The sequence below is a fragment of the Haliotis cracherodii genome, unplaced genomic scaffold, assembly GCF_022045235.1.
Source record: "Haliotis cracherodii isolate W230 unplaced genomic scaffold, xgHalCrac1.p SCAF_5, whole genome shotgun sequence".
NCBI classification, from domain to species: Eukaryota; Metazoa; Mollusca; class Gastropoda; order Lepetellida; family Haliotidae; genus Haliotis; species Haliotis cracherodii.
This window is the reverse complement of record NW_027266308.1, coordinates 41,629,777-41,656,829: the sequence shown is the minus strand read 5'-3', so window position 1 is coordinate 41,656,829 and position 27,053 is coordinate 41,629,777. Positions and strand designations below refer to the sequence as shown.

Below are 27,053 nucleotides of genomic sequence, written 5' to 3'. Positions count from 1 at the left end.
GCTTGCCGTAACAGGCGACTACGCTTGTGATAAGAGGTGACTGACGGGATCGGGTGGTCAGGCTCATCGACTTGGTTGATTCATGTCATATCACAATTGCTTAGAATGATGCTCATGATGTCAGTCACTTGATCATCTGGTCCAAACTCGATTATTTACAGACCGCCATCATATAACTGGAATATTGCTCACTCACTATCGCTGTGGGCTAGCACTATGAAACTGGCATAAGTCCAGACTAGTACAAGCAGCCACACAGATGCATGCATGCACGTCACTATATAAGTGTAATGACCTTCAACCTCATTTCACTTCATCCTGTCACTTTTTATTCAAGATGTGAAACCTTTTGTAAGAGCTGGAACCGTAGCGATTGATTTATAATGGGTGTCTCAATATATCCAGAATTGACTTTTCCATTTATAGACATGATATATGTGTAATGTCTTAGAAGAAGTTAATGTTTCTTTAGTGATTTCTGGATTAGTGTAGAGAAAAAAAAAAGCTGTCTTTCTCTAAAGCATTGCCCATCAAATAGACGTTGATTTCCACGGCTCCAGCCCTCATAGCAATCTTTTCACCATGACTGTTGGAATATCATAAATTACTTCATAGATTAACAATAATCATAGCAATAACATTGCTTTGTTGAATGAGACCTTGGATCACATGGGCTGGTCTCCTATTCCTGTACAACTGACTGTGTTGTCTAGTAAATGTTTTTGTAAATAGCACCCAAGCTCAGATGACTTTGAGAAAATGTGTACAGGGTAGAACGCCTCATAGACCACATTCTTCAGTATGCTTTGTTTTTTGCAGGTTATCATGGGACTGTTGAAATTCTGGCCCAAAGTGCACAGTCCAAAAGAGGTAGGAGTCAAAAGTTACTCAAAGTATAGTGTAATAGGATATTATTTCCCCCTGGAAATTCATTCCAGGAGAAAGTAATATCTTTTGTAAAACTTTCCACTGTGCCAAGGATATTATTTCTTTAGCCGGTATCTTACTCACACTGGAATGTTTTTCCTTATGAATATTCTTTCCTCCAGAAATTTTTGGACTCTGGAACACTGCAGTGAAATCACTGTAAAACATGTTTTGCTATTATAGTAGGGAAAGTTAATAGTGATATAATAAGAACATTTAACTATTGCATTGGGAACCATATGATCATTAAGAATTAGATGAAACTTTGCCCATACAGTTCCAATGGGATTGTTTTCAGGTGATGTTTCTGAACGAGCTTGAGGAGATCCTTGATGTGATAGAACCAGCAGAGTTCACCAAGGTGATGGGCCCTCTCTTCAAACAGCTGGCCAAATGTGTCTCAAGTCCACACTTCCAGGTATTTGTGCCCTCATCACTACAGGAGCATCCTAGTAGGCAATTCACAATAGATCATACAGTCGTCACATATTGCAATAAAAATATAAAATATGAATACAAAATGATAGTCAAATGTTACACTCGGACTAGAAATACTCTTGTTGAGATGGTTAATGCATGTTTCCAAACATTCCAAACTGAACATTCCATGGATTGTCTTGTGGCCATTCCTGATGTTGTTATCCTGTTGCAGCCCGCAGTCACTATTCCTCACAGAGTCTGAGAGGAGTGTTTGTGTAGCCCAATACCCTGAGTTTGTGTAGTTGAGGCCCTGTGTGTATCCTATATACTGTGGACTAAACAAGAGAAGCTGTCTGTATTTGCAGGTTGCAGAGCGGGCTCTGTACTACTGGAATAATGAGTACATCCTTAGTCTAATCAGCGACAATGTTAGTACCATCCTCCCTGTAATGTTCCCAGCTCTCTATAAGACCAAACAACACTGGAACAAGTAAGATTGGTCTCTTCCTACCCCTACTTTCGTACATATGTCCATCCGTCCGTCCAGCCACCCCACATGCGTGCATGCCAACTGTCGGTTGGAGATGGTTTTGACTGCAGTATGCTTGCAACCAGAAGTTTAAAAAAATTCTGTAATGGGTTTCTTATTCTTTTAAGTCTTGTACCATGTGAATTTTAAGTCATGAACAGACACACTCTGACTGAAAATTAAAAAAAAAAAAATTAATTAAACTATTGATTTTTATAACAGTCAATTTATGACCAAAGAAAATAAAATTGATAACATGTCTGAAATATTTTGGTGGCATTTTGACTCAATCTTCTTTATGTGCATGTCTTTGGATTCGTAAAGGCCACTGACATTTTGATAGCCATTGATGAAATCAATGACATCAATGATTAAATATTCCCCAGTAGAGGAAATAACACTTTGGTGATCGAGTTTCAGGTAATCTGCAGCCATTACATATCTGAGCCTGGTTGTCTGTGCACAATGCCTCGTTTCCATGGTGACCGCTCCCCTCCTGCCCTGCCTGAAAGAGCGTTGCTCAGGCCCCCCTGGCCACGTCTGATGCCTTTACCTTTAGGGGAAGTCCTTCAAGGAGCACAAGATGGCCTCATTATCTGTAGTACTTTCTCTGATGCCAGTAATCAATTCTTTTCTAGAAAACAACTCTTGTCTGGAGTCACCTACTGGTCACTTTGAATTAAAAGTCTCTGAAGTAACATGCAGAATGATGCAACACAAGATATACTTGAATTACCACTCATATATCATTCAAGACTTTACTTCACCAGTTTCTTTCTTTGAAGTCTATGACTTGAAAGACATTTCTTGGCCAGTGTTCAATGTTTGGTATGAAAGACAAGCAGTCCTCTTCTGTTTCTAATGTTAATGACAGATTTGGGGCAACAAAAAATATCTAAGACTGTATCAGAGTTGTATCCCTGTCATCCCATCCTTATACATAGAGCCCCATTATGTAAAGGTGCCAGACAAGCCATACATTTTTCACATGATTTGAGTTTGACTTCTTTCTTTCAGTTCCCCATGTGTCTCTATGCTCTGCATTGCATGAGTAATTCATATCTACCTTGTACATATATACATATCTGTCAAACATACCTATGTATTGGATCCATTGTCATGCTTGTCATCAGTTCTTTTGCTATTTTTGTTTCATCGTCCAGGTTGCCGAGCGAGCACTGTATTTTTGGAATAACGAGTACATCTTGAGTTTGATCAGTGACAATGCCTCAGCCGTTTTGCCAATCATGTTCCCCGCTCTTTACAAGAGCAAGGAGCATTGGAACAAGTAAGCTGCCAACATTATGCGCGTTAGTTGACGCTGAATATGCCAATTTAATCACTTTGCTTTGGGGATGGGGGCGGTGTGGGAGCCGAGTGGTTTAAGCATTTGCTAATCGCGCCAAAGGCCCAGGTTCATTCCCGACATGGGTACAATGTGTGAAGCCCGTTTCTGGTGACCCCCGCCGTGATATTGCTGGAATATGGCTAAGAGCGGTGTAAAACCATACTCACTCACTCACTCACTTAGCTTAGGTAGGTAGGGTACAAATGCGCAAAAAAAATCATGCAAGCTTATCAACTAACCACAAAAAGCTTGATATAAATAGCTGATTTCAGCGGATTGAGTTTGGAAATAATCCTGATGTTTTGCCAGCGTTTGTGACGAAAGTCGTAAGAAAAACCTGGAATGAAACTTTCATGCGTAACATTGCCATTCATTTGATACCTACCATCAGTTGATGTTTGGATTCACTGACAAGATTTGATACCTTTACTTTGGTTGCACTACTACCACTTTGGTTAGCATGAAGGTGGTTCAACAGTAATCATCTTTATTTTGATGGCATGATATTGCAGCTGATGTGTTTGTGTGTGAGTGCGCATGTAGATTCTCACATCAACAGCTGTGTGTAGGGATAAAGTTCTATATGTACTGAGTGTTGTCAAAACCATGTCTTGCACACTTAACTTTAATGTAAGACAATTGTCACTGATTGGTGATAAAATGTTTTTGTTTCAAATCATCAGATCAACAGAATACTAAATGTTAGTATTGTTATTAAATTGTTCACAGTGATGAGTTTTTAATTGAAAATGCATGCTGTTGCTGCAAGGAGGTTGTGTTGTGTTGACGTTGAAGTATGATTGGTTACAGGACAATACACGGGTTGATCTACAACGCTCTCAAGCTCTTCATGGAAATGAATCAGAAACTGTTTGATGACTGCACTCAGCAATACAAGGCAGAGAGACAGAAGTGGGTGGTTCTCTTTCATAGTTTTCAGTGTTATTATGGTACTTGTTGTTACGCTCCCTGGTGCTTGGCATTAAGGTGCTAAAACAAGGACTGGTCGGCCAGTCAGGTTACTCTGAGAGCAGGGCATCCTATTAAACTGAGACTTAGGATCTTAATGGCCTAGTACTAAAAGACTGGGAGTCGGGAGTTTTAGAAGCAGTCACACACACACGTGCATGCAAGTCACTATGTAAGTGCACTAATCTTGGAACGCGATGTTAAACTCCTCATATCTGATCTTCAGGTGTGAAGCCCATTTCTGGTGTCCCCCGCCGTGATATTGCTGGAATATTGCTAAAAGTGGCATAAAATCAAACTCACTCACACTCACTCACACTCACTCACTCCTTATCTTCAGTGTTATTGGGAGTATTGTAGGTGAAATGCATTCTCAGCATGAAGAAAATTTGGTCATATGCTACTTGATGTGGCTGCAAGTTTCAAGAGCTGATTCCATTGAAAAATATTGCATTTAACTTTGTGATTGGTGAAAGAGCAAAAGGAGTATAAACTTAATTGTGCATCTGTCAACGTGAGTGACTTTTTAGTTGTCACATCCACATGTCCACAAGTGGTGAATCTGAGGCAGACTAGGTCTTATGTACCCAATGCTTGTTGTAAAAGACGATCTAAGTTTCTGACCAGGTGGTTACATTTGTTTCAGAAAAATATTTAGGTTTGCTCTCCCTCTGAGGAGGAGCACTAAGTTTTGTTGTATTACTCCTGATGCATATGGTGATGCTCATCCTATCAACCACTGGTTTGTTTGACATGATATTGCTTGAATTACATTTGACTAATACCAATTTTGACTCTCACTCATGTCATGTTTTAGTCTGTAATAAAATCACCCACGAGAAATTGATACAAATGAATAGGCAACATATTGCTAAGGATCAGTGATTCTTTCAGGGAAAAGGAGAAAAACAAACAAAGAGAAGAAGCCTGGACTAAAATCCACACCTTGGCCAAAGACAATCCACAGGTACGTGTGCACTGATGCTGTTGGCAGGATCCGGCGTTCAAGGTTGCCATAGAAACAACATTCAGACTCGGGTGCTCAATTGGTATATGTTAATGATAAGAAGGATGACTGAAAGATACCACTTTTTGTAGGTCTCTAATAAGGTAAATAGTTTTGGCTCTTATATTGTGCCTTTGATCTTGTTTAGTAATGTTTGATCCCAGGCCCTGTTCCATAAAGTGATTCAACTGATGCCAGTCAGTGTTTAGGTAAAAGACATCTAATAAATGAGATACTATAACTGTTTTGTCAATGAGGGCTTCAGTCAACATTAATCACTGTATTCAAGGCTTCAATGGGTTAATTGTGTTAAAAATATTATATTGCCGTGTTATTGGACCACCTTGAGTCTTGGGGATGAAGATGGTGCAGATAGGACATTGTAGGTCAGGAAAGTATCCTTAAAATAATACAATATTTTGAGATATCAGTATTTCATATTATGAGAGTGTTTTGTTTGTTGTTAACTATCTTATTGAGCACAACTGGTGTCTGTTTCCATGGCAACATGATATAGGGTATCCTGCCAAAGTGTAGTAGATTGTGTCGCATGCAGCATGACGCCTGTTCGAGTTGACCATTTCCCTCATCGCCAGTTTTATCACACAGAATGTGAATGAATTAGACCATTTTTTAGGTTCCCATCTTCATGCATGTATTACTTTATTTGCAGACAGTACACTGACAGTGATTTCATTGAAGCAGTTTATTAATAACATCCCCAAAATGTAACAATTATGAGCATGTATTTGTGTGAATTGCTGTTGTGTTTCACATTAGAATTTGTTGAGCAACCTTTTTAACTTCTCACCCACATTATATTTCATTTCAAACAAAGTCTCGAAAAGAACACCAGTAAGCAGTGAATGAAATTTAATTGTTTAAAGCGGGACATGCTTATCTCCATGGATACGTTGCCTGCTTCTGGTTGTGGCAGTGTTTTGGTCTAGTCGCTTATGGCAAAATCAAGCTTCACTAAGAGAGAATGCAGCTTGTAAGCAAGGGGACAGTCTAGTCCTCAAATGTTTTCTTTTTTTTATTATAGTTTAGATCATTAGGGAGTACCACGCCGACGGAAATGTCGGCCAACTCCGGTAACTCGCCGGTACCCAACAACACAGCAGAGGATGAGGGGGACATGAACCTTACCATGGAAAAATTGGAAAACGAGGCTAAGGAGGTAGGCAGCTGTTTCGCTACACAGTGACGGCGCCACTCATTATGCAGCCATTTGGTTTAGGAATTATGACACACTTTTCATAAATGGACATCTGAATGTAATTTTAAAGAAAGGAAAATCCTTTGTTATAATGTTTATGGCGCATTTATCGTAAGGATTTGATTGAACACATGTTACATTGTGTAGCTCAGGTGATTAAGTTAAAGAATGACTTGAAAATTGCTGTCAAAAACGGGACAATTTGAATTCAATATGTACTAAGGGACGTAACTCTTATCAGTCACAAGAAAGGTATTGCATTACAAACAATTTCCATAATTGCATCATTTATTCATATATGGATGAATTCAGTTTTCTTTCCACAGTTTTTTCCCTTTTTATTTCCTTGTACACCTACCCTCACTTAGACTGTTTGAAATATCATGTTTTCAGTAACACTTGCATTATCATTGACATATGTAATAAAAGGTTTCACTTGCTCCTCCCATTGACATTGAGCCATTTCCTCCCAACCTGTGTCTTACTTCACATTGATTCACAAAGACCTGTTTTCATTCATAATTAGTGTGAATAATTTCACTTGGAACTCCTCGTCAGTTTGCTTGTGACATGACTGAGCAGGATATTGTTATATGCTTGTTTGAGAAGCACAGGTGATGCCTAGTCTGCTGATGTTTTGCTTGCGCTTGCTGTAGATTATTATTAACAAATTTGATAGACATATAAGTGATTCTTTCCAGCTTTTAATGTAACCCATCCCTTGTCTAACAAATAGTAGTTCAGGTTTGTTTGTTGGAATGTTCATTTCATAATTGGAAGTCTCCTTTTTATATGTAGGAGAGTGTTTTTATATTTTTACCTCGTCCGAAACTGTATGAACTCTTAGTAGTTGTCAGGTTTGCTGTATGTTTTCCTTTAACCTGAGTTTCCTCATACTGTTCAAATTCTGAGTGCATAGTACTTCTATTTCAATGGTGATTAATGTGTCTGATGTATAAGACATAAGAGTAGTATGCTTGTTGAACAGTAAGTAAAACATGTGTACGGCCCTGCCCATTTGCATGTTGGGGTTGTCAGTTTGTACATTATTTCCATGCAGGATTTATTTGTTTGATTCGCTAATATACTTTCATGGAGAGTTATTTATGGTATGCTCAGGCACCCGAACACCTCACTTTTTACAATAACTCCTTATGAAAGTATTGAAGATTCAACATTCATCAATTTCTTGAAACTTAATATGCTGACATTTTACTTTTGTTTCAAGGTTAAAAATGCTTATGATTGCTGAATGTTTTACATGTTGTTTGTTACTTCCACCTCATCTGAGGTCCCCTATGGGGTCAAGGTTCATACTTAATCATGTTAGGAACTGATGTGCAAACTTTGACATTACCCTTAGAATACTGTAGTGCTCTACGGAAGTGTTCATCAGGAACAGTACCAATGCAGAAAATGACCAGTGATGACATCTTTTGTCCTTCCAGAGTTGCAATCGGTAGCAGCAAGCATTTATCTGGTAGGATTTGGTCTTCAGTGGTTTGGATAGTTTTATTTTCGTATAATCCCTTTTGCTTGATTTGCTTATTTTGTTTCTAGCTGACTAGAAGCAGAATGAACCCAATCACAGACTGGTATTTGCTCACAAGGCATTGATCATGTCACTCTATAACTGTCACTGTCTCCACGGTAACTGAATCTAACACAGTGTGCTGTTATGTCGGTCATCTGTGACCAGTTTGAAAAACTAGCACACTAACGGAAGAAATAATTTCACTTTGCTATCTGGCTGTCACAGGATTCTCATTGAAGTTTCACCATCCTATACTCGATTTGATTTATTGCATCATTCTCATTGTGTTCATTTTCTTGAAACAATATTTGGATATATGTGTTCCCTCTGTCCATTTTTTTTTTTAACCCTTGACAATGCCAGTTTCAACAACAAGAAACTGAAGATTGAGGTAGCAAATGTTTCTGATCAACTAGGCAAGACCATCCATTGTGACTTGTTTTGCCCTTTTGCAATTCTTGTTAGTATTTGCTTATTTCATGGTTAATTAGGTAGCGCCTATGATTTATTTTTGATTATTTGGTTTAATTATTTTCAGCTGTCTAAGGTTTTTGGGACATACCGACATCGTTTTGGTAATCGGTTTTAGAAGACACATTTTTCGTGTTAATGTAGACAGTCTGTCAGCTGCCTCTGTCGCTGTCAATAGTTCCTTTTTCTTAAACCCACTCTTTTCTAACGTTAATTTTTAGGACTCCATCAAACATATTTTTTTTGTCATTGCCAATTTTCATCATAGATCTTAAAGTTATGCACTGTGTAGATTGAAACAATGACATGGATGCTGTGGAATCGGTAAGCAGTACAAATGGGCATAAATAACATCGTCACACATCACGTTACACGTCACGTTTTACATCGCTTGTTCTCAGCAGAGAATGATTTCTTTCACATAGTGCTAACCACAGCTGTGTGATCTTGCTCCTGTCGTAGATTTCACTATCATTCGTAACTCCATCACTGCCATCATGAATTTCAAATTTTTGTCACAGGAAGAACTATAGAAAAACCATGTGTTTTTTTAATATTGTGCAAGTTAGATGGTGTTCACATTTTCAGGAGGGAAAAAACTCTTTTAGAAGGTAACGTTTTGGAATGCCTTGAACAAATTTGGCATGAGCATCAAAGAATTTCTTGTGTTTGTCATTGAAAATGTAACACTTTTTTTTTTTTAAATAATCATCCAATGTGCATACCAAAGTTATTTCTCAAATTTGAGCATGAGCATTGATTTTTGTTCAGAGTATGATTTAATACTTACAAAAGTTCTATTTGTCAAATAGAAGAAACAGTTATTAACAGTGAACCCTGCTTTGCATGGGGCGGTTTGGGAAAGGGCTTTTTTCTTTTTCTTTTCAATGGTTTGATGAACTTTATAATAAATTTCATAAATATAATTCTGACAGTAACTTGATATGGGAAGAAAGTGTATGATTGTTATTTCAAAGTTCTTCCCACTTGAACAATAAGAAAGGTTTTAAGTTTTACAGAACTATAAGACCTAATGTTTTGAAATTTTGTTTAGATGGAACTTCAGGTAGTAGTGTATAGTGATTGGTATAGTGTCATTTGCACTTGATCTAGGGAAAGTTAGTTCTTATTTTGTCAAAGAATTGATAACTTCTTGAGAGTTAGCATTGATAATAGCAGCAGATTTCCTTTGACAGAAGTGACAAATAGGACAGGTCGATGGCAGCATTTCAGTGTGTTTGTTAGCAGTTTGCCATTAAGTAAGGTGAAGACTGTAAAGATGCAGGGTTTGAGTGTCCATGTTTAATGTGTTATGACGTTGCTGAGGATAGTGATGTCAAATTATTTTCAAACAGTCTAGGTGGGTATGTGTGCAGAATACTTTGTAGTCCAATATGCCCCTTTCTTGTGTATTTTTAGCTGATATTCTTTCAAGGTTATTTTTGGATGTTCTTCATCGAAATGGTGCTTGGACCCAAAACCAATATTTAGTTATAGCATGAAAACCAAGTTCTCTAATCAAGTGACAAAAATCAGTGTTGGTTGAATCTGTTTTACTAACATTTCTTGTGAAATGTGAACAAATCAATAATTGTTGAAATATTTTATTCTTTCTTTTCTTGCATGTAAGGCGGAAAAGGTAATATTACTTTCTTGACAAGTTCATTCAAATTAGACTGAATCATGTTAATTATTTGATATATGTCAGAAACCTTTGAGTCTACTAGCCCGAACTGAGCTCCCAATATCCCTTTTCAGTGATTTTGTGTATGTTAATATACAAACTTTTATTCGCGAAGACAAAAAGAAATTTTACTGACCTGCGTGTTCGGACTAGTGGCTATTGTCATAGACTGATGGTTATATTGTAAGGCAAAACTTCCGGTTGGATTTATCATGTTTATTTGTTTGATTGTTACGTTTTTGTTTTGCTATCTTGAGAAACATTGATTTATTGAGATTTTCTGCATGCCTTTTCACTTTAAAATATTGACACAACACAATAAGAACTAATCTTTAGAAACATTTAAAATTTACATTTGTTTCAAATTTGTGGGCATTTCATTTCTTTCGTCCGTGATTCAATAAGTTCCTATTATTTTTAAATACACATAGGAACAATCATGTCTAACTTGATTGTGTGAAATTGCCATTCTGACATTTAACATCAAACTTTGAAATCCTTGCTAACAGCTTTCAAAGCATAATAGATCTATATAATATAATGTGTGCATCAAAATATTAAACCCATGGCTGAAGAGGAAAATTGTCCTGGACATCAAAACACTTGAAAATATCTTTCAAAAGTTCAGAGAAGATACTGTTTAGGAAGTTGTTCTGACTGGTGTCAAGGAAAGGCTGCACTGGTGGTAATTGTGCTCTGAATGCTGGTAAATGACATGTTGATGTCACTGAAACAATAAATGCTTTTGATTTCATTGTTCTGTGCATAATTTTTCGATTATCCGCACCAGGCCTTGGTCCTCGGCACTTGTATGACTGTTACTGATAGCCTGTTTCACCTCAGTTCGGTTTAGTACATACCATCTGCAAGTAAAGCCAAAATGTATTCTCGGCTGTTGGAAGGCTGGTTTGCATTTGATTGGGTTCATATTTTGAGTTATATCAATACTACCTGATTTGCACCTTTAACCAGGACTACTTGTTGTTTCGTTATTTTTGTATTAGATTAGATTGATATTGTACATATCTAGATTCGTGCTTTCATAAAGGTTTATTAATATTATGCTTTTCTACAGTAAATATTGAAAGATGAAATAAGACCATTGATAGCAATAATGTCTAGAAGCATTATTACAAGCTTCAGAAGATAATTGAGGACATACTCAGTTGATTGGTTTGTAATTTTAGGCATTAATTTAAGCCATGATGAACTTGTATTGGCTGGTTGGCTGACAAATAGTTATATCCTTCTTTTACTTTCCAGATTACCAAGAAAAAACCAAAAGACAAGCCCCTTTTACGACGTAAATCCGAGTTACCACATGACATGACTATGATTAAAGCATTGGAGAGCCACACTAGGTCAGATGAATATCTGACTAACACCTCCGAAAGCAATTGACGACGATGGACGAGCGTCTCCAGAGGCAGAAGATAGCGAGGGATGGGTGTTGCCTTAGACTAACCGGGGCGGGAGGGAGGGGATTTGTGGCTTTACCCACCCCACCCTGCTACCCCGCTGACCAAATATAGTGAAGAAGAAAGCATGCAGTTTGAGCGGCACTTAACATCTGCGACTGAAGTAGTGTAGATAGAAAACACTGACATTTTATTGTACATAGTCCTGATTCATGATACTGTTTTACTGTTTGTGTACAGGCATAGAGTGTGTGCTATCCACCAACAACCTGCCTGTGTGGTAGCTCACACCGTTCCGCAACTAATAAAGTTCAAACTGCTTGCTTTCTTCCTCCTCCGAGCTTGTAGGTCGGCCATTTCGGCTTCCATTATGAGGTTTGAAAGAGAGGCTGACAATGAATGGAATATTAGATGTGTGACGAGGCACTTAATGTATTATTTATTTACTCTCTGAGAGGCGAGGACCGTGAGTTTGGTGCAAGTATATCCGTAAGAGACGTAGGTAGTCAGAATATAATTACTACCATGTGTTTGATGTATTATCATTCATTCGCATAAGACAACCCACTTACAATCAGGTGGTAAATCATGTAACTATTGAATGCGTGTGTTTGTGACTAGTCCATTGATTTCACACTGTTTCACTGTAATCGGCTCACTCACTTGTCACTCTTCAACTTTGATTGTGCGTGTGCATGTCTGTACGAGTGTGTGGCTGTGTATTATGTTCAATCTCCACATCAGTTCTTTTCTTACCTATTGGCTCAATCCTAATTTAAGGCTCATGATTCCAGTCACTTGGTGGCGTTTATCTCTCAACATGTGTGTGTTCTTCATAGATTAAGCTTCCCATACTTCTTTCACAGAGTGACTTTTTTCCCTAAGAAAGAAACAAAGCTGTGCATGAATAATTTTTGTACCCCATTTCTTTTGTTTGTCCAGAAATTGTTATTTTTTAGATCCCTTGATTGTATAATCTTGGGGTTTCTATTTTGAGAGTTCTGAGTTGTTTGTTAACTGAAAAGCCCTGACTGTATACCTGATATATTCCAGAATGATGTACCATGTAGCAGATAATTGCATTATAGATGTATTCCTTGCAGATGCATACGTTTTATCTCGACTGTAAAGGAACCCAAATTATAGGATAGAGACGTGTAAAGTGTTGACGATTTATCTTTGTATACTAATATTTAATGTACTTTGTATTATATAGGTTCTGTGCTTAATATGCAAACGGTGTCCTGACATTATCAAGAAGCATGTTATTTTCCACTCGTCCTACTTTGTTAGATTTTCTTCCTGATAGTGAGTGCATGTAAGGCCCATTTCTTCAAGTCGTCACATTTCTGCTGCTCATGATGGTTATTACTGAATATTTGCTGATTGATGAAGAACATAAAAATAAGAATGAACTTTATGATAATTTTGAACATTTTTCACTTCCTTATTGTTTGTGTGTCTGGTTGCACATGCTAAACGGGATATCAGCAACAAATATTATCCTTGTTTCTGACAGCTATATTCGAAAAGAGGGTTTTATAGACTCTGTTTTTAGTGGATATTAATCATGTTTGGAGAAAAGTGTGACTCTAACATGGTGGCTGTGTTATAATGGTTGTGTCTAGTATTGCTATAGCAGCATCTAGAAACTGCACTCGTTAACCAGAAGAAAGTTCAACAATGTCTGTGACTTGTTAAATGCCCGGTTGAGAAAAAGTAATATTTTAGCTTGTTCGAATGAGACTGGTATGCGAGTTAGCGTATGGGTGTGAGAGAAATTATGAGCAATGCTCATTGTTATTGTTTCTGGCTTACTGCATTAAGCCGCATGAGTGATAATTATATGTCATTGTCTGTAGTGATATCAAAGTGGTCATGAAATTCTGTCAGCCGTTTTGAGGATATTTTTTATTTTGTTTGAAACAATCCTTTTCTAACATTTCACAAGGCAACCGAACATCTGTGATTATCTTCTTGATGTAATGTTAGTGCTCGGCATTGGAGCATCAGTTTGTAGTGTGCTCCAGCAAGGGAATGTAGAACCATGAAGTCTCTTGTGTGTATAGGATTCATGCCATGAACCATGTTGCTATCTCCTCACTGCTTCTCAGCAAGGAGATGTCATTTTATTCAGCAAGAAAGCTTTTAGAGGTAAGGAGTAATACCGATTTTATAATGAAGGTGTCCTTTTATTTGCATATGAGTATAATATGAAATCTTGATAATCACTTTGTTGAAACTATAACAATGTTCAAATGTGGGACTTTTAATGTAATAAATGCATATTTTTATTAAAGGGTTTCTGTTGTTTTCAACATTAATTTTTCAGTGTAATAGCAAAATTATTAGTCGACTAAAGATACACACATGAAGGAATATCTTTATACTGATGTATGCTACTCTACTTTTGTAAGGGAGGTTGGCAAAATCAACTGCAGAAGAAGTGCAAATCTAGTGCATAGAAAAGTCATAACAGAAGTGATTTTTTTCCTGATGTTAATAACTGAAGTACATTGATACATGTCATTAACACATCAGATGCTAATTTTCTTTGCAAAAGTTGAGTAGTGTACATGACCTGATGAATAGCTATTCAACATTGTAGATAGACATAAAGCTGTATGGAGTGGGGATCACACTGGTTTCCTTAAATATCCACTTCTTCAATGAGATCAAGAAATTGAATGTAAATCTTGTGCACATAATCATATTCATAATTTTTATATGTAATGCACTAATGACTCGTATAGAGGGACTGTGAATTCAAACTGTGGCCTGTTTGGTCGGTCAAAATAATTTAACACCTTCAAAATAGTCTCTACAATGCTGTTTATACAGTTATAGCTTGTTCAAGGTTGTTGGTGAAACCCTGGTTCTTATGCAGCTATTGTAGATAAAACCTCGAGCAGTCATTACATGAACTTATGTTACCAAATACTAGTGTTTGAATCTCGTCTATAATGCAACTCTGGGGTTATGTGATTCGCAAAGGAAACAATGCTAAACAAATGGACCAGGGTGCCGTTGTACAAAACAGCCTTTCCACTGTCTGTGTTAAGGTATGGGAGTTACGATCTCCTTAGCACTAAGATCACTTTGTACAACGGCAACCTGGCGTGGAATCATACAGTTGTGGGGTCTACTTTGAATACCACCAATAGTGGTACGTAAAAGCGCTTTTGGATAGAACTTGTGCAAAATAAACATGGAACGTTATCAGACTCATTTATTCTGTTTTGAACTGATTAGTATAACTGTATTTATCTTCATTCCTTCAAAGCATGCTCAACCGAAACTGGAACTTTCATTCCCGTACTTGTTTCACAGTGGTCAACTGGAAGAGAAAATATTTGACAAACGAGTATGTAGTATTAAGGTGATAGTATACCTGTTATGAACAATATACATTTAATGGTCATCTCAGATCAAGTTTTTGCTAACAAATTTTACATGCTAACTTAAACAAATCATGCCTCTACTGTTAATGCATGTTACTTTTTACTTAAAGGATCTCTGTCCGTCCCTTCAAATTTTAAGATAAATGATAAATACTTTAAATGGGTAGTTCATTTCGAATGCATGTTACTTTTTACTTAAAGGATCTCTGTCCGTCCCTTCAAATTTTAAGATAAATGATAAATACTTTAAATGGGTAGTTCATTTCGTTATCATGTTTCAAGTGATAACTGCTGATGCATATAAAACCACAATTAAAAGCTTAAATAAAAGCTTAAATTATAGCTTAAATCTTCCCACCAGAAAGGTGTGATAAGCATATATATACATTGCCTGGTTGTTACATTGTATGATTACTATGATTCTGTAAATAGGGAATTCTTGACTGACCTTACAGCTTAACTTCTTGGGTCTCAAGTCCTCCAAGTTATGCTTGGGGAGGTTTAGTGTAATTTGTTTTATATTTGGATTGTATGCCTTCTGTTTGACTATTTGGTTAGGATCATTAAATATGTAACTGCTGCACATAAGATCATTTTATTCAGTAACTTCTTGCTATATGCATTGCTACCTGGTATAGGGTATGCATGACATGCTTATACATTGTTTCAAAGAAAGGTGTGGTCAACCTTATTGGAAAGCCATTTGCAAGGAGGGAAGAAAAGTTGCTGTATAGTGTATGATGTCTTTTGTGGAATAAAATTGCAACACATTAACATGAATGACCTCTTGTAATATTGAAGATGATGTAATTTGATCTTATAAAATTATTACTCTATAATGTTGACTTGGGTTTTGTTACTTTGTTCTCAGAATCATTTATATGGTGCACTACCATCAGTGACATCTTTGTAGAAAACTGCCGATATAACTCACTCTCTTTGCCTTGATATTGTTTCAGTATTGTTAGTTGGAAATTATCATCTTGTGTCTAGGCTTGTGATGGTTGATGGAACTAATTATAATCCAATGGCAAAATGATGATAAGTTTAATTATAAAGAGTTGACACTGAAACCACACTCTACCATTGATAACATATGGATGTGATATTTTGTCCTTGATCCCATGGCAAAATATTGATGGAAAATTAAAATATCAATAGTTGTCACTGATATCACGCCTGACTATTAATGCCATTATTATGGATATGATCAGACCTAATTAATAAAAGGACATGCAAAGATTAAGAATTAAGAAGGAAATCAATGTTGGAAAATGAAAGGTATTCATATCACCATAGTATTGCAAAAGTAAGATGCAACTGTAACGGTAGTGTTCTAAATACCACATTATCGTTTAAAATGCAGTAAAACTGTATAATAAACTGAAAAGTTCATTTTAGCAATTGGTGGTATTGGATGAAAATGATGAAAAGAGGTTGGAAAGCTGTGAATGTTTATATTATAATAATGTAACATTTGTTCCATACCCATAAGAAAATTAAAATGAGGCATAGACTCTTGTACCACAACGACTATGTCTTGAATATGTGGTACTGAATTATTATTAAATCGTGAGGATACAGGTGTTCGTGAGAAGGTGAGCTTATCCTGCACAACCGCGGGGGCACCCGTCACAAACACAAGCTAAGGCAAGGCAAAAATTCACCTGAATAAACACTGGAACGTATGGTACGAGTCTAAATACTGAGTTAGAAATGTCTACCCTACAACATAGCTTTACTAAAGCCTTGAACGTGCTGAATGCTCTAACCCTCATCAAACAACTTTCAGCCAGTCTTGACACCTTTTTAAATCTTCGTAGAAAGAGGGTGCTTGATTGTACCGCAACAGCTTTGAAAGGCTGGAGCTCCTGGAATATTGGTCAGCAAGAAGTGGAATTTGACGCCAGTCTTGATAGTATTTTTTTCCACCGACTCTTTATGCGTTGATCTAAATATGAAAGAGATGAGGGTGTTTCACTGGTCTCCTTTGTTTCTAGTTCAAGTTGCTTTATCAGTAGAAGGGAATTGGCTATTTGACCACATACAATCCACATAACTCTTTTTACGTCCTGGCTAAATTTAATGGAGGAATGCGAAACTGTTTATACCGGAAGTAGAAGCACCAGAATCTCATGATTTCTCCGACTTATGTGGGAGTGAGTATGGTTTTATGCCGCTCTTTGCAATATCACGGCTGGGGACACCAGAAATGGGCTTCACACATTGTACTCATGTCAGGAATCGAACCCGGGTCTTCGGCGTTGCGAGCGAACGCTTTAACCACTAGGCTACCCGAAATATGATTCCTCTATAATTTGCATGACCTGTTGTTTAGTAATCTTTTAAATTGGGTTAAGAATGGCGACAATAGCGTGATTTACAAAATATTCAAAACCCCATCGGTCAAATTCAAGACCGATCTTAGTCAAAGAGGAAACTGGACACTTGTCAATCAACGAGTAGCACGACATGCAGGAGACACATTTAAAGGGACCGCCGTATTATAGCGATGATATGGCGGCGTTAAATAACAAACAAACATTGAGAGGGAATTGTTAACTGCATGATGTTTGGTAATGGCTTAATCTCACTAGAGCGATATGTCTACGTGAAGTGTAATGTAAAAAACACTTGGCAATGGCTGCCAGGACCCTGCGCAACAAGCATATTGAGCTCATTTACATCTAACGGCGTTGAACAACAAACAAAACATGTGAAAATAATCATGTAGAGTTGTAAGAGGCAAGTAGTCAAACTGCTGATTGCATGTCATCGAACACCGACGACGTGTATCGTTGTTCACATATCAGTCACTGGTTCAACTCGAATATTTACAGGTCGCCGTCATATTGCTGAGTGTGGCGTTGAACAAAACACAAACCACAAACAAACACTACATCGGGCTCCCCTCAGACGGACTTCGACCTGACGCTCCGGGACAGGCAGCAACTAACTCCATGGGTTGGCTGCATACGCAGCCTTCTTGGTAGACTAACATCTAGTCTCTGAAATGAATTATTTTACAGAAAAAATAATAATGCAGATCCCAGAGACTTTCTTCATTTTCAGATACTGCAGTAATCTAGACTTGCCAAATATTATAGGCTTGCATGGGCTGTATGACAGACTGCCTTCCTGGTAGTTCACAGGTTATTTGGGGCCACAATATTTCAGAATACTTCCGCTACATGTGCGGGATAACTTAACATTTATATATTTAAAAGTTTTATATATTGTGGTGAATTGTAATGAACTGTTACTGTATGAAGCATTTGAAAATATTTTTTCAATAAAAATAACATGACTACTGCAAAATTCACACCTCCTTTAAAATGTTGTAATCATGCAACATGAGTCATAAATACAGATAAAGCTGTCGAGCTTTGTACAAATTACTCTATTTTCAATAGGTACTATATGAAGGTTATGTATTTGTTCATGCATTTGAGGCGGCTGCGAACTATCTCAAACATCTCACCTACTAATTAATTACAACAGAAAACATTTCAATGCCGCCCTTCACACATCTTCCCGAGGCAAGTGAGTTAACTGACTATATAAAAGTCCAGTTTCCACCCTTGCCGAACTATGCTGGTATTATGGAGTTACATTGTGGCTGGACTAACGAGTCTATGCATAGTCCAATCAAAATCGCGCACTGAAATTGAAATCCGGTTCGTAAAGTCTCAAGCAGATTTCGGTCGACTGCAGGATTTGCAAAGCATGTGCACCGCTAACTCGTTGTCAACAGATATTTTCTAAATCTTTTCATGATTTTAATCAAGGTGCTCAGATTATCTGATGCACTTCGCAATGTAAGACTCGTTTAATCACAATATAGATCATGATTATCGATCAGATCGTCTTGACTGGGCGCCACCGTTTTGTTTGAAGCAAATGCAAGTGATACGAGAGGTTGAATCTGATTGGTCAATAGGAGAGGCATAGAAAGGACACAACTCGTAATAGCCACTGGTGGCGCTACGATCGAGCCCAGGAATTCCAGCCAAGTTCGGCAAGGATGTGAACTGGACTTTTAAAGTCAGTTAACTCTCTTGCCGCGGGAAGATACCCTTCAAAAAAATACTTCAATAGTCCGTCCTATCCATGGACACAATATTGTTCATTTAAATATAATTTCTTAAAACTTCTCTTGATTCTTCTGTTGTAGTGTGTTTCATGAATGTGCGTTGGCGAGTGTCGAGTTATCCTTTTGGGTATTCACCAAAAGTAGGGAGGAGATGCGGAAAGGTGCAAAACGTATTTAACATAGCTGCAAATTATTTAGCGAAAAGCTTTTATGGTAATTTACTGTAATAATATACGGTAAAAAAAGTTAATAAAGTTATTTTTCACGGTAAAAGTTTAGCAGCACAGCTGTCGGTAGTTTACCGTAAAACAATACATGAACATTTTACAATGTAATTTACACTGGGCCACGGATAGTCATACTATACTGATTGTACTGATTACATTAAAATTTTGAATGTTATCAGTACAGTCAGTATGGTATGGCTATCCGTGGCCCTGTGGTAATTTATGTTAAATTTGGTTCATCTGGATGTTTTTTTATTTCCCCATCCTGGACATCGCTTCCCAAGGCAAGAGAGGTTAACTGACTATAAAAGTCCAGTTTCCTCTTACATAGACAGTTATGCTCGTTTCCTAAGCAGAACTCCCAAACCGTTGAATATCTCTGGATCAAACTTGCTATACTGATCGTCTAGCGGTGAACTGGTGCCTTGTGATGATTTGGGACAGCATTATTTGTTTCGTCACTGAACTGAACCTATCCAGTGGCAATGAACCAAAAGTAGGGTATCAGTATCCCAGCTACATTTCCGAATTGCACCAGACCAGGGGGACATACCATCTTCTGATGCATCTTTCAATGAGTGCCTGAAGAGTTTGGTCAGGGCCTGAAGTTCCTAAAGTCTTTGAGTCCTGATGGCAGCCTGGTATTGTTTCTATTTCAAACTTCAAACACTGCAACTGTTTCAGAGATATACAGAAGCAGTGGATACTTACCATGTTATGGGTGTTTCTTCGGTGTTTAAAAGACGACAAAATGATTCACTTGCCCTGGACTTTGGATGGACGATCACAGTAACATTGGTACGATTGAGTGTGCTTTAACGCCGTATTCATCAGTATTCGAAACAAACAAATGGTTGATATTATAAACAAGGTCCCACGTTGTCGTTGTACTGTGACAGACAATCAACCAAATCTCCTTAAGCTAGCGCAGGTTGCTATGGACTAATTTGCCACGGACTCCCATTGCATGTCATACTGCATACATTTTATGTTCGATTGAAGTGGGAAAGATATTCAGTTCAGTTATAGAACACAATGTTATGGTTCGACGACAGGGAGTCTTCTGGTCAGTATCTAGGAAAATTCGGTGTCTCAATTTCTGGATGGGAGATGCACGCTTGGTCAATGTCTAGATGGGACATGGACTCTTGGTAATTGTCTGGGGGGAGGTGGACTCTTGTACAACCCCTGGAGGGAAAATGAGACCCTTGTCAAAGATTGTAGGAAAGATGGACTCTTGGTCACTGTTTGTGGGAAAGATGGACGCTTGGTCAATGTTTGGAAGATGGATTGAATCTTGGCCAATGTTTGGGGGAAAGATGGACGCTTGGCAAATATTTGAAGGACACAGGGATTCTTGGTCGCTGTTTGCGGGAAAGACTGAGGCTTGGTCAATATTTGGAGGACACAGGGACTCTTGGTCAATGTTTGGAGGACACAGGGACTCTTGGTCAATGTTTGGAGGACAGATGTACTCTTAGTCAATGTCTGAATGTAAATGGACTCTTAGACAATCTCTGGCGGCAAGGTGGACTCTTGGTCAATGTATTGAGGAAAGACGTCTGGAAGATTGACTTTTAGTCAATGTGTAGAGGAAGATGGTCTCTTGGTCAGTGTTTGGAGGGAAGGTGGACTCTTGCTTAATGTATGGAGGAGAGGTGGACTCTTGGTCAATGTATTGAAGAAAGATGTCTGGAAGATTGACTTTTAGTCAATGTGTGGAGGGAAGCTGGACTCTTGCTTACAGTCTGGAAGGAAGATGTACAGTGTTTGTATAAAGTAGCTGAATAATTGCTGAATCACAACAAAATTCACATTCACTCACTTAATACAATATGCATACAACACAGTAGGAACTATAATTTAGTCATTAATGACATAAAGCAGATCAACATTTTCAATTGTGTTTATTTCATACACACAATGAATGCCTCCTTTATGAAAATACACAGATGCATGTACACAAATCAGACATATATGGTCCTCAAAAAAAATAAGTACAACTTTGTCCTCATAAATCTGGTCTTAACAAAAAAAAAAGTTCCTCTGTCTATCACCTTAAAGTCTTAGTTCCTTCATGGTGAAATAGAATTTTGATCTCAACGCAAGTTTCAAAGGCATGGTAATGTATTCTGCAATTAATTATTATTTTCAACTAAATCCCCCTGACAAAGTTCCATTATTGCAAAGGTGGAAATAATAAATAAATCTGGAAATGGAAGCTTAAACATGAGACCTGCTGCAATGACTTCACAGGACAAATATTCCTGAAAACATCATTCCCGTTTCTGACATGAGTGTAAATCATATTTGTAAAACAACGGTGAAATGATTAGCAGGGTTAGATATCTACTTTAAATTGTATCAAAATCTGGTACACAACAGTGACTGAGTGGTCTCTTACACCAGACAGCCAATCTTATTGAATCTTTGTTCTCCAATATGATACCTCTATGCAGGAAGATCTAAGCCGGTTGGTTGTTTCAAGTAAACCCTGAGCAAACATTGACCTTGACTTAATGAAGGATGCGCTGCTGCTTTAGCCAATGCAATGTCTGCTTTCTAAAATGCTTCAACTTAATTTTTTACCATGTTTACTACCTTGATTTGAAAATATCAATCTTAGCAAAGGGAAACTGCCATAACATACAAACATAGCCTCAATAGTAGGACCTTTTCGATGTAAATGCCATGGAAACACGGAAGTATAAAATATCCACATTATAAGAGTGTAGATTCACTTATCTTGCAATCGGAACTCCCCAAATATATTTGTTTTATACTTTCACAAACGTTTCTCTCACTTGTATCGAAACTTTAGAAACCTTGACGCTGATAAGGAAGTTCACCCAATGCGACTTTCTATGGATGGTGACCTCACCTATTCAGTCTTGCTATACTGATGAGTATGGGGTGCTTGGGATCGGTTTTGTCCCTGACTGGCCCTGGTCTACAGCAGTGTGGTTGAAATACCTACTGTCCCTCCTTGTATAACATCTCTCATCATAAGAATAACAACTATATGTATCATAGTCAATACTTCATGGGTTTGTAACCACATCTCCATCACCCATGAATACATACAGACACTTAGCAGTGTAGTTGGCTGTCTATTTGTAGTCAGCTGATGACATGGGGCTGTATATATCTCCTGAGGTGAAATGAACCCCTTTCGTACATGGACTTTGGGAGAACCCTACCAATGACTGCCATTAAAGCAATGAGAGAGCAGACCACATTACACTTGGATTTTCACCACAAAATATATATTACTTTCACAATATATTAAATTGCAAGACAGACAAGATTGGCTTCATCAGCACTGTAAATATTTTGAAAAAGAAGAAGATTTTTGCAAATTCCACCTAACAAAGCTACCAACCAGGATTTTTTCACACAAAGCTTTAAACCAAAAAATAAAGAAGTCTGGCATAGATATACTTTAAATATCACCTAGAAATGTTACTTCCTGTAAAAGCAGCAATACACATGGTTCACAGTTAATTTGATCTTCAAGCAGAGTTTCTAAATTTAGTTTTGGTCTTAATTCAGCAGTTAAGACAGAAAAGAAAGAAAACAAAGGCATTTATGGACTACACATTCTTCAGCCTGCAGTACTAAATGTTCAGTCCTTACCAGGGGTAAAAAGCAGCTTTGTGGTTTGGAGCCGTAGCAACAAAACCCAGCAATTGTACTGCACTATGCTACTGGAGCTTACTAATGACATTAACAACTTCAAAAGTCAAGTCATTAGTGCATGGACTTATAGACACTGGATCTGATAACAACACTCAACTGCGTAAGGAGTGCTACATCTTATTCTCGGGGGCTGGGATTTTTGTTAAAAAAACAAAAAAAATGTTTAAGACATGCAATTTTTTTTCTCTGACATGAGACGCCGAACAAATTGTTTTTTTCAACTGTATTGGTACATTTTTTCGGTCATTGTAATTGAAAGTATTTTTATTCTAATTTTAACAAGCATCATCTTCGTTGGAGACAGTGGTTAGATAGTGAGTGAATGAGTCGGTGAAAGTGGCTGACGTTTTGCAGTACAGTTACGGCATACATCATGGCTGGATTCAGAGAAAGTCAGTTTGCCATAAACAATTTCTTTCAGATTCACGCACATTATTCCTTCATGCAATAGTTTATTTCACAAGAGTATGGAATACTCTCAGCCAATTTCCTTCTCTGCTTCACTGAGGCTGCTTTCGGAGCTCTGTGACGACATCTCACTGCTAGACACAAGGGAGGCTGAGAAGATATTATCTCGGGGGCCGTGTGTAGACAGGCGAGACATAAGCTGCTCTTTCCATTTGTCCTCTGATACATTTTTGGCCCAGTCAGGTATGCTACATCCAGGAAGTTCAAACCCCTTCATGGCATTCTTAACAGCAGCTGCTTGACCTGCAAGGATAACAGTACAGTGACCGACATACTCATACCGACACAACTACATGTAAAATAGTAAAACAAAAGCTGTATCCCAATATTGTTTATTTCTTTAGCGAGTGGGTTGCACAGTTTGTTTTTCTTTATTGGTTGTTAACACTGCACTCATCATTCATCCAACTATATGGCATCCGCCTGTAAATAATCACGTCTGCACCAATGTATGACAGTGTCAACAACGCTCCATGCAATCGGGGTAGTGACCAAGTCACTGAGCCTGACCACCTGATCCATTTGGCGCCTGTAACGACAAACATAGGTTGCTGGGGACAGTGAAATGTGGGGCCCGGACTGTGCCTCTTAAGATCCCAATAAATGTATGGGTATTGTAAGAGGCCAAAAGGATCGAATGGTCAGGCTCAGATACGTGGTTCATAGTGTGTAATCGTGTAAACTTCACAATTATCATCTGAATTTTGGCAGGAGGAATCGAGGTATAGATTGAAATCCAGGAACAGATGAGTCTGGCGTGTCTAAGGGAAACAACTCTGTAAAGCAGTGACAAACACTTGCCTGAGTCCATTCCATCAGCGCTGGCGTGACGTGGTTGGTTCCACAGCATATCTTTCTTGTCTGTTCGTGGAAGATCAGGTACCTGAAACAGCAAGAGTTGACCAGTTGAGCACTTCATCACCAGCAAAGACTAGTTTAGGTGTTTAGGTCTACTTAAGTTAATGTTGGGCATATGTTACAATGTCCTAATCAATAGTTCATTCTTCCCACAAAAATAACTGATTTATAACACTCACTTAGTATTTCTACTTACTGATTATCTGAACGGGTAATTCTTAACATGTGTTTGACTTTAACATGTGCAAAGTGTCTACAGTTTATCACAATTATATTATAAGGTAAAAAAGGAAACATGAAAGAGTTGTCAAAATTGAAACCTTTTCTGTTAATTCTGCTCATCATCTATTTTTTTGAAATAATGGCCACACTAAATCCATCCATCCATCCAGATTCATTCCATAGACAAAACTAATCCTCATCATCTAAACAGAAATTACCTGTAAATATGAGGGAAGTTCTCCTTCAGGATAGTTGGGATAAAGTCCACTTGGTACTATTCCAGTACCCATAGCGACATTCTGACCACCAGTTTCCTCTCCTTCTGACATGCCAGAGTCATCGTCAGAATCTTCATCAAAATTGTTTCCATTCATGTCCTCTGGTCCCTGAGACAGAGGCTGGTAGCCCTGGGGGACAGTGTCCTCCTCCTCGTCCTCACTGTCCTCCATGACGGCTGGCATCACCATGTTTGGGGTCTCCATGTCTTCAATGTCCTCAATACCTTGCTTATCTGGGTCTTCGTCTGGCACCGGAGACATCTTACACAGAGATCACCTTGGCCTACAGGATGATAACATTGATTGGAGTGAGTGAGGCTTAATGTCGCTTTCAACAGTATTTCACTAACATCATGAGTACGGGCATGGTGTTGTAGGGCTGTAACGATTCACAGATACCTACTGTATCATTGACTAACTGTATCGGTGGTCAGGTTCGCTGACTTGGTTGAGTGCAGCGTTAAACAACAAACAAACAAACAACAATGATAATTTGGCACACACAATACTTGAATCGTCAGTTTGTTAGATCATGATACACTAATATAAATAGTTGGTTGGTTGGTTTGTTGTTTAACACCACACTCAGCAATATTCCAGCTATATGACGGCGGTCTGTAAATAATCGAGTCTGGACCAGACAATCCAGTGATTAATATCATGAGCATTGATCCACACAATTGGGATCGATTACATGCATCAACCAAGTCAGCGAGTCTGACCACCCGATCCCGCAATAATATAAATAGAACAGGAACTAACAGAGTTACTTTCTGTAATAGCAGAAGTAACACAGCGCCACCTGTAAGCATGGCTGAACACGAGGACGTGGTGGCTGAGCACTGAGGACCCACCGACTGTTACATTTAATAATCATCCCTTCATTTCAAACTGTTTTTTTCCTTGGGGTTTTCTTTGATAAAGGTTTTGAGATAACAATAAATAAATGTATGAAGAAAGAGGTTTCAGAGCTGTATTTCAGTGATTTAATCATTTCTAACTAATTGATGTGGTTTATCGAGATACTAGTTGTATCATCAGTCCGTATCGTGATACAAATCGTAATGCAAGATACCAGGCGATACTCAGCTCTATGATGTTGACAAACATGGAAATTGAATCAGGGCATTTCAAACTGACGATAATATGTTTCTCACATGCCTCAGAAACAAGGCACCTAAGACAGTCAGGTACATGTACGGCATACGTAATTGCTTTATCAGGGTTAGAAACTAACAGTTTTTGGCCACTAGTCCTTATAATGATAACATAAAGCAAAACCCTTAAAAAGGGCAAATTTCTTCTAGTCCTTATGATACCTTTACCAGTGGGCAGTTTGGCAAGGACTATAGGACCAGTGCCAATTTCTAACGCTGGCTTCATGGACTCCCACCACACTCTCCATAACTCTGTTACTTTGGAAGCTACACACTTCCACCACTGCTATATGCTAACTGCTCCTTTGCCTCAGCTCTTGGTGCTAAAACACATGCTAGATAACTGGGACATCTGTGACCCTCCATATCTTGTATCATCTATGTCGGAGACAAACATTATGTGTGCCAGGATTTTGTTTGGTTTGTTTGTTGTTTAACGTTGCACTCAGCAGTATTCCAGCTATATGATATTCCAGTCTGTAAATAATCAAGTCTGGACAAGAAAATCTAGTGATTGATATTATGAGCATCGATCCACGTAATTGGGATACGATGACATGCATCAACCAAGTCAACGAGCCTGACCACCTGATCCCGTAAACTCGCCTCCTCCGACAATCATAGTCGCCTTTTATGGCAAGCATGATGTGTGCCAGGAAGGTTGATCAGAGGTTTCAAATATAAATATTTATATAAATATAAATACATTTAAAAACACATTGTATTGGCTGATCAACAACCAACACACAAATCCTGTAAAGTTTTTCAATTTAGATTTCAAAACAAGTTGGCTAGATCTACTAAACATAAACAGTTTTGCACAAAATCCATTTCTGCTAAAATTCTTTCAACATTTTAATAATGTTTAGGGGAAATTAATAATGGATATATCAGTAAACTTACTGTATCTGTATATTGCCGATGTATATCAAAACGTCTTTGTAAATAGAAATAAGGAAATATCCTTCTCTTCTTGACAGTTCTGCGACTTTAATATTGGCTTTATGTAAATTTAAGCCCGTGGTAATCGCAATCTTTCGATTTTATTCACATTACAATTTCAATGACATGAGTCGTAATAAAATGGAGAAGAGTTATATTACACTTCTAATAAATTGATGCTCA

At 37.9% G+C, this 27,053-nt stretch overlaps 2 protein-coding genes across 15 annotated transcripts in view; one reads left to right on the top strand and one right to left on the bottom strand.

The window, feature by feature from the left end:
* Window positions 1–15,747, top strand: part of LOC139442908 (serine/threonine-protein phosphatase 2A 56 kDa regulatory subunit delta isoform-like) — a 47,307-nt gene extending 31,560 nt beyond the window's left edge. For 2 of the 14 annotated variants that reach the window (XM_071223822.1, XM_071223820.1), the window contains exons 10-16: window positions 820–870; window positions 1,226–1,345; window positions 3,040–3,164; window positions 4,035–4,136; window positions 5,088–5,160; window positions 6,245–6,379; window positions 11,371–15,747. In XM_071223822.1, coding sequence (XP_071079923.1) covers window positions 820–870; window positions 1,226–1,345; window positions 3,040–3,164; window positions 4,035–4,136; window positions 5,088–5,160; window positions 6,245–6,379; window positions 11,371–11,508 — 744 coding nt within the window. In that variant the 3' untranslated portion in view covers window positions 11,509–15,747. Of the gene's footprint in view, window positions 1–819; window positions 871–1,225; window positions 1,346–1,712; window positions 1,838–3,039; window positions 3,165–4,034; window positions 4,137–5,087; window positions 5,161–6,244; window positions 6,380–7,866; window positions 7,899–8,490; window positions 8,528–9,011; window positions 9,035–11,370 lie in introns of those variants that run through there. The other 12 variants (XM_071223823.1, XM_071223821.1, XM_071223826.1 and 9 more) reach the window with 11 other exon arrangements.
* Window positions 15,748–21,180: 5,433 nt separating this feature from the next.
* On the bottom strand, window positions 21,181–26,917 carry LOC139443922 (uncharacterized). The gene is made up of 4 exons (XM_071224812.1): window positions 26,832–26,917; window positions 24,712–25,054; window positions 24,215–24,296; window positions 21,181–23,656 (listed from the first exon to the last, which is right to left on the bottom strand). The coding sequence occupies exons 2-4, from the start codon at window positions 25,030–25,032 to the stop codon at window positions 23,424–23,426; spliced, it is 636 nt and encodes a 211-aa protein (XP_071080913.1). The 5' UTR covers window positions 25,033–25,054; window positions 26,832–26,917; the 3' UTR covers window positions 21,181–23,423.
* Between the last annotated feature and the right edge of the window lie 136 nt (window positions 26,918–27,053).

Coding starts and splice junctions, on each gene's coding strand:
- LOC139443922 (XM_071224812.1), bottom strand. CDS start 25,032: ATGTCTCCGGTGCCAGACGAAGACCCAGATAAGCAAGGTATTGAGGAC. Junction 24,297..24,711: donor AACTTCCCTCATATTTACAG/GTAATTTCTGTT, acceptor TTGCTGTTTCAG/GTACCTGATCTTCCACGAAC. Junction 23,657..24,214: donor CGCTGATGGAATGGACTCAG/GCAAGTGTTTGT, acceptor TTATCCTTGCAG/GTCAAGCAGCTGCTGTTAAG.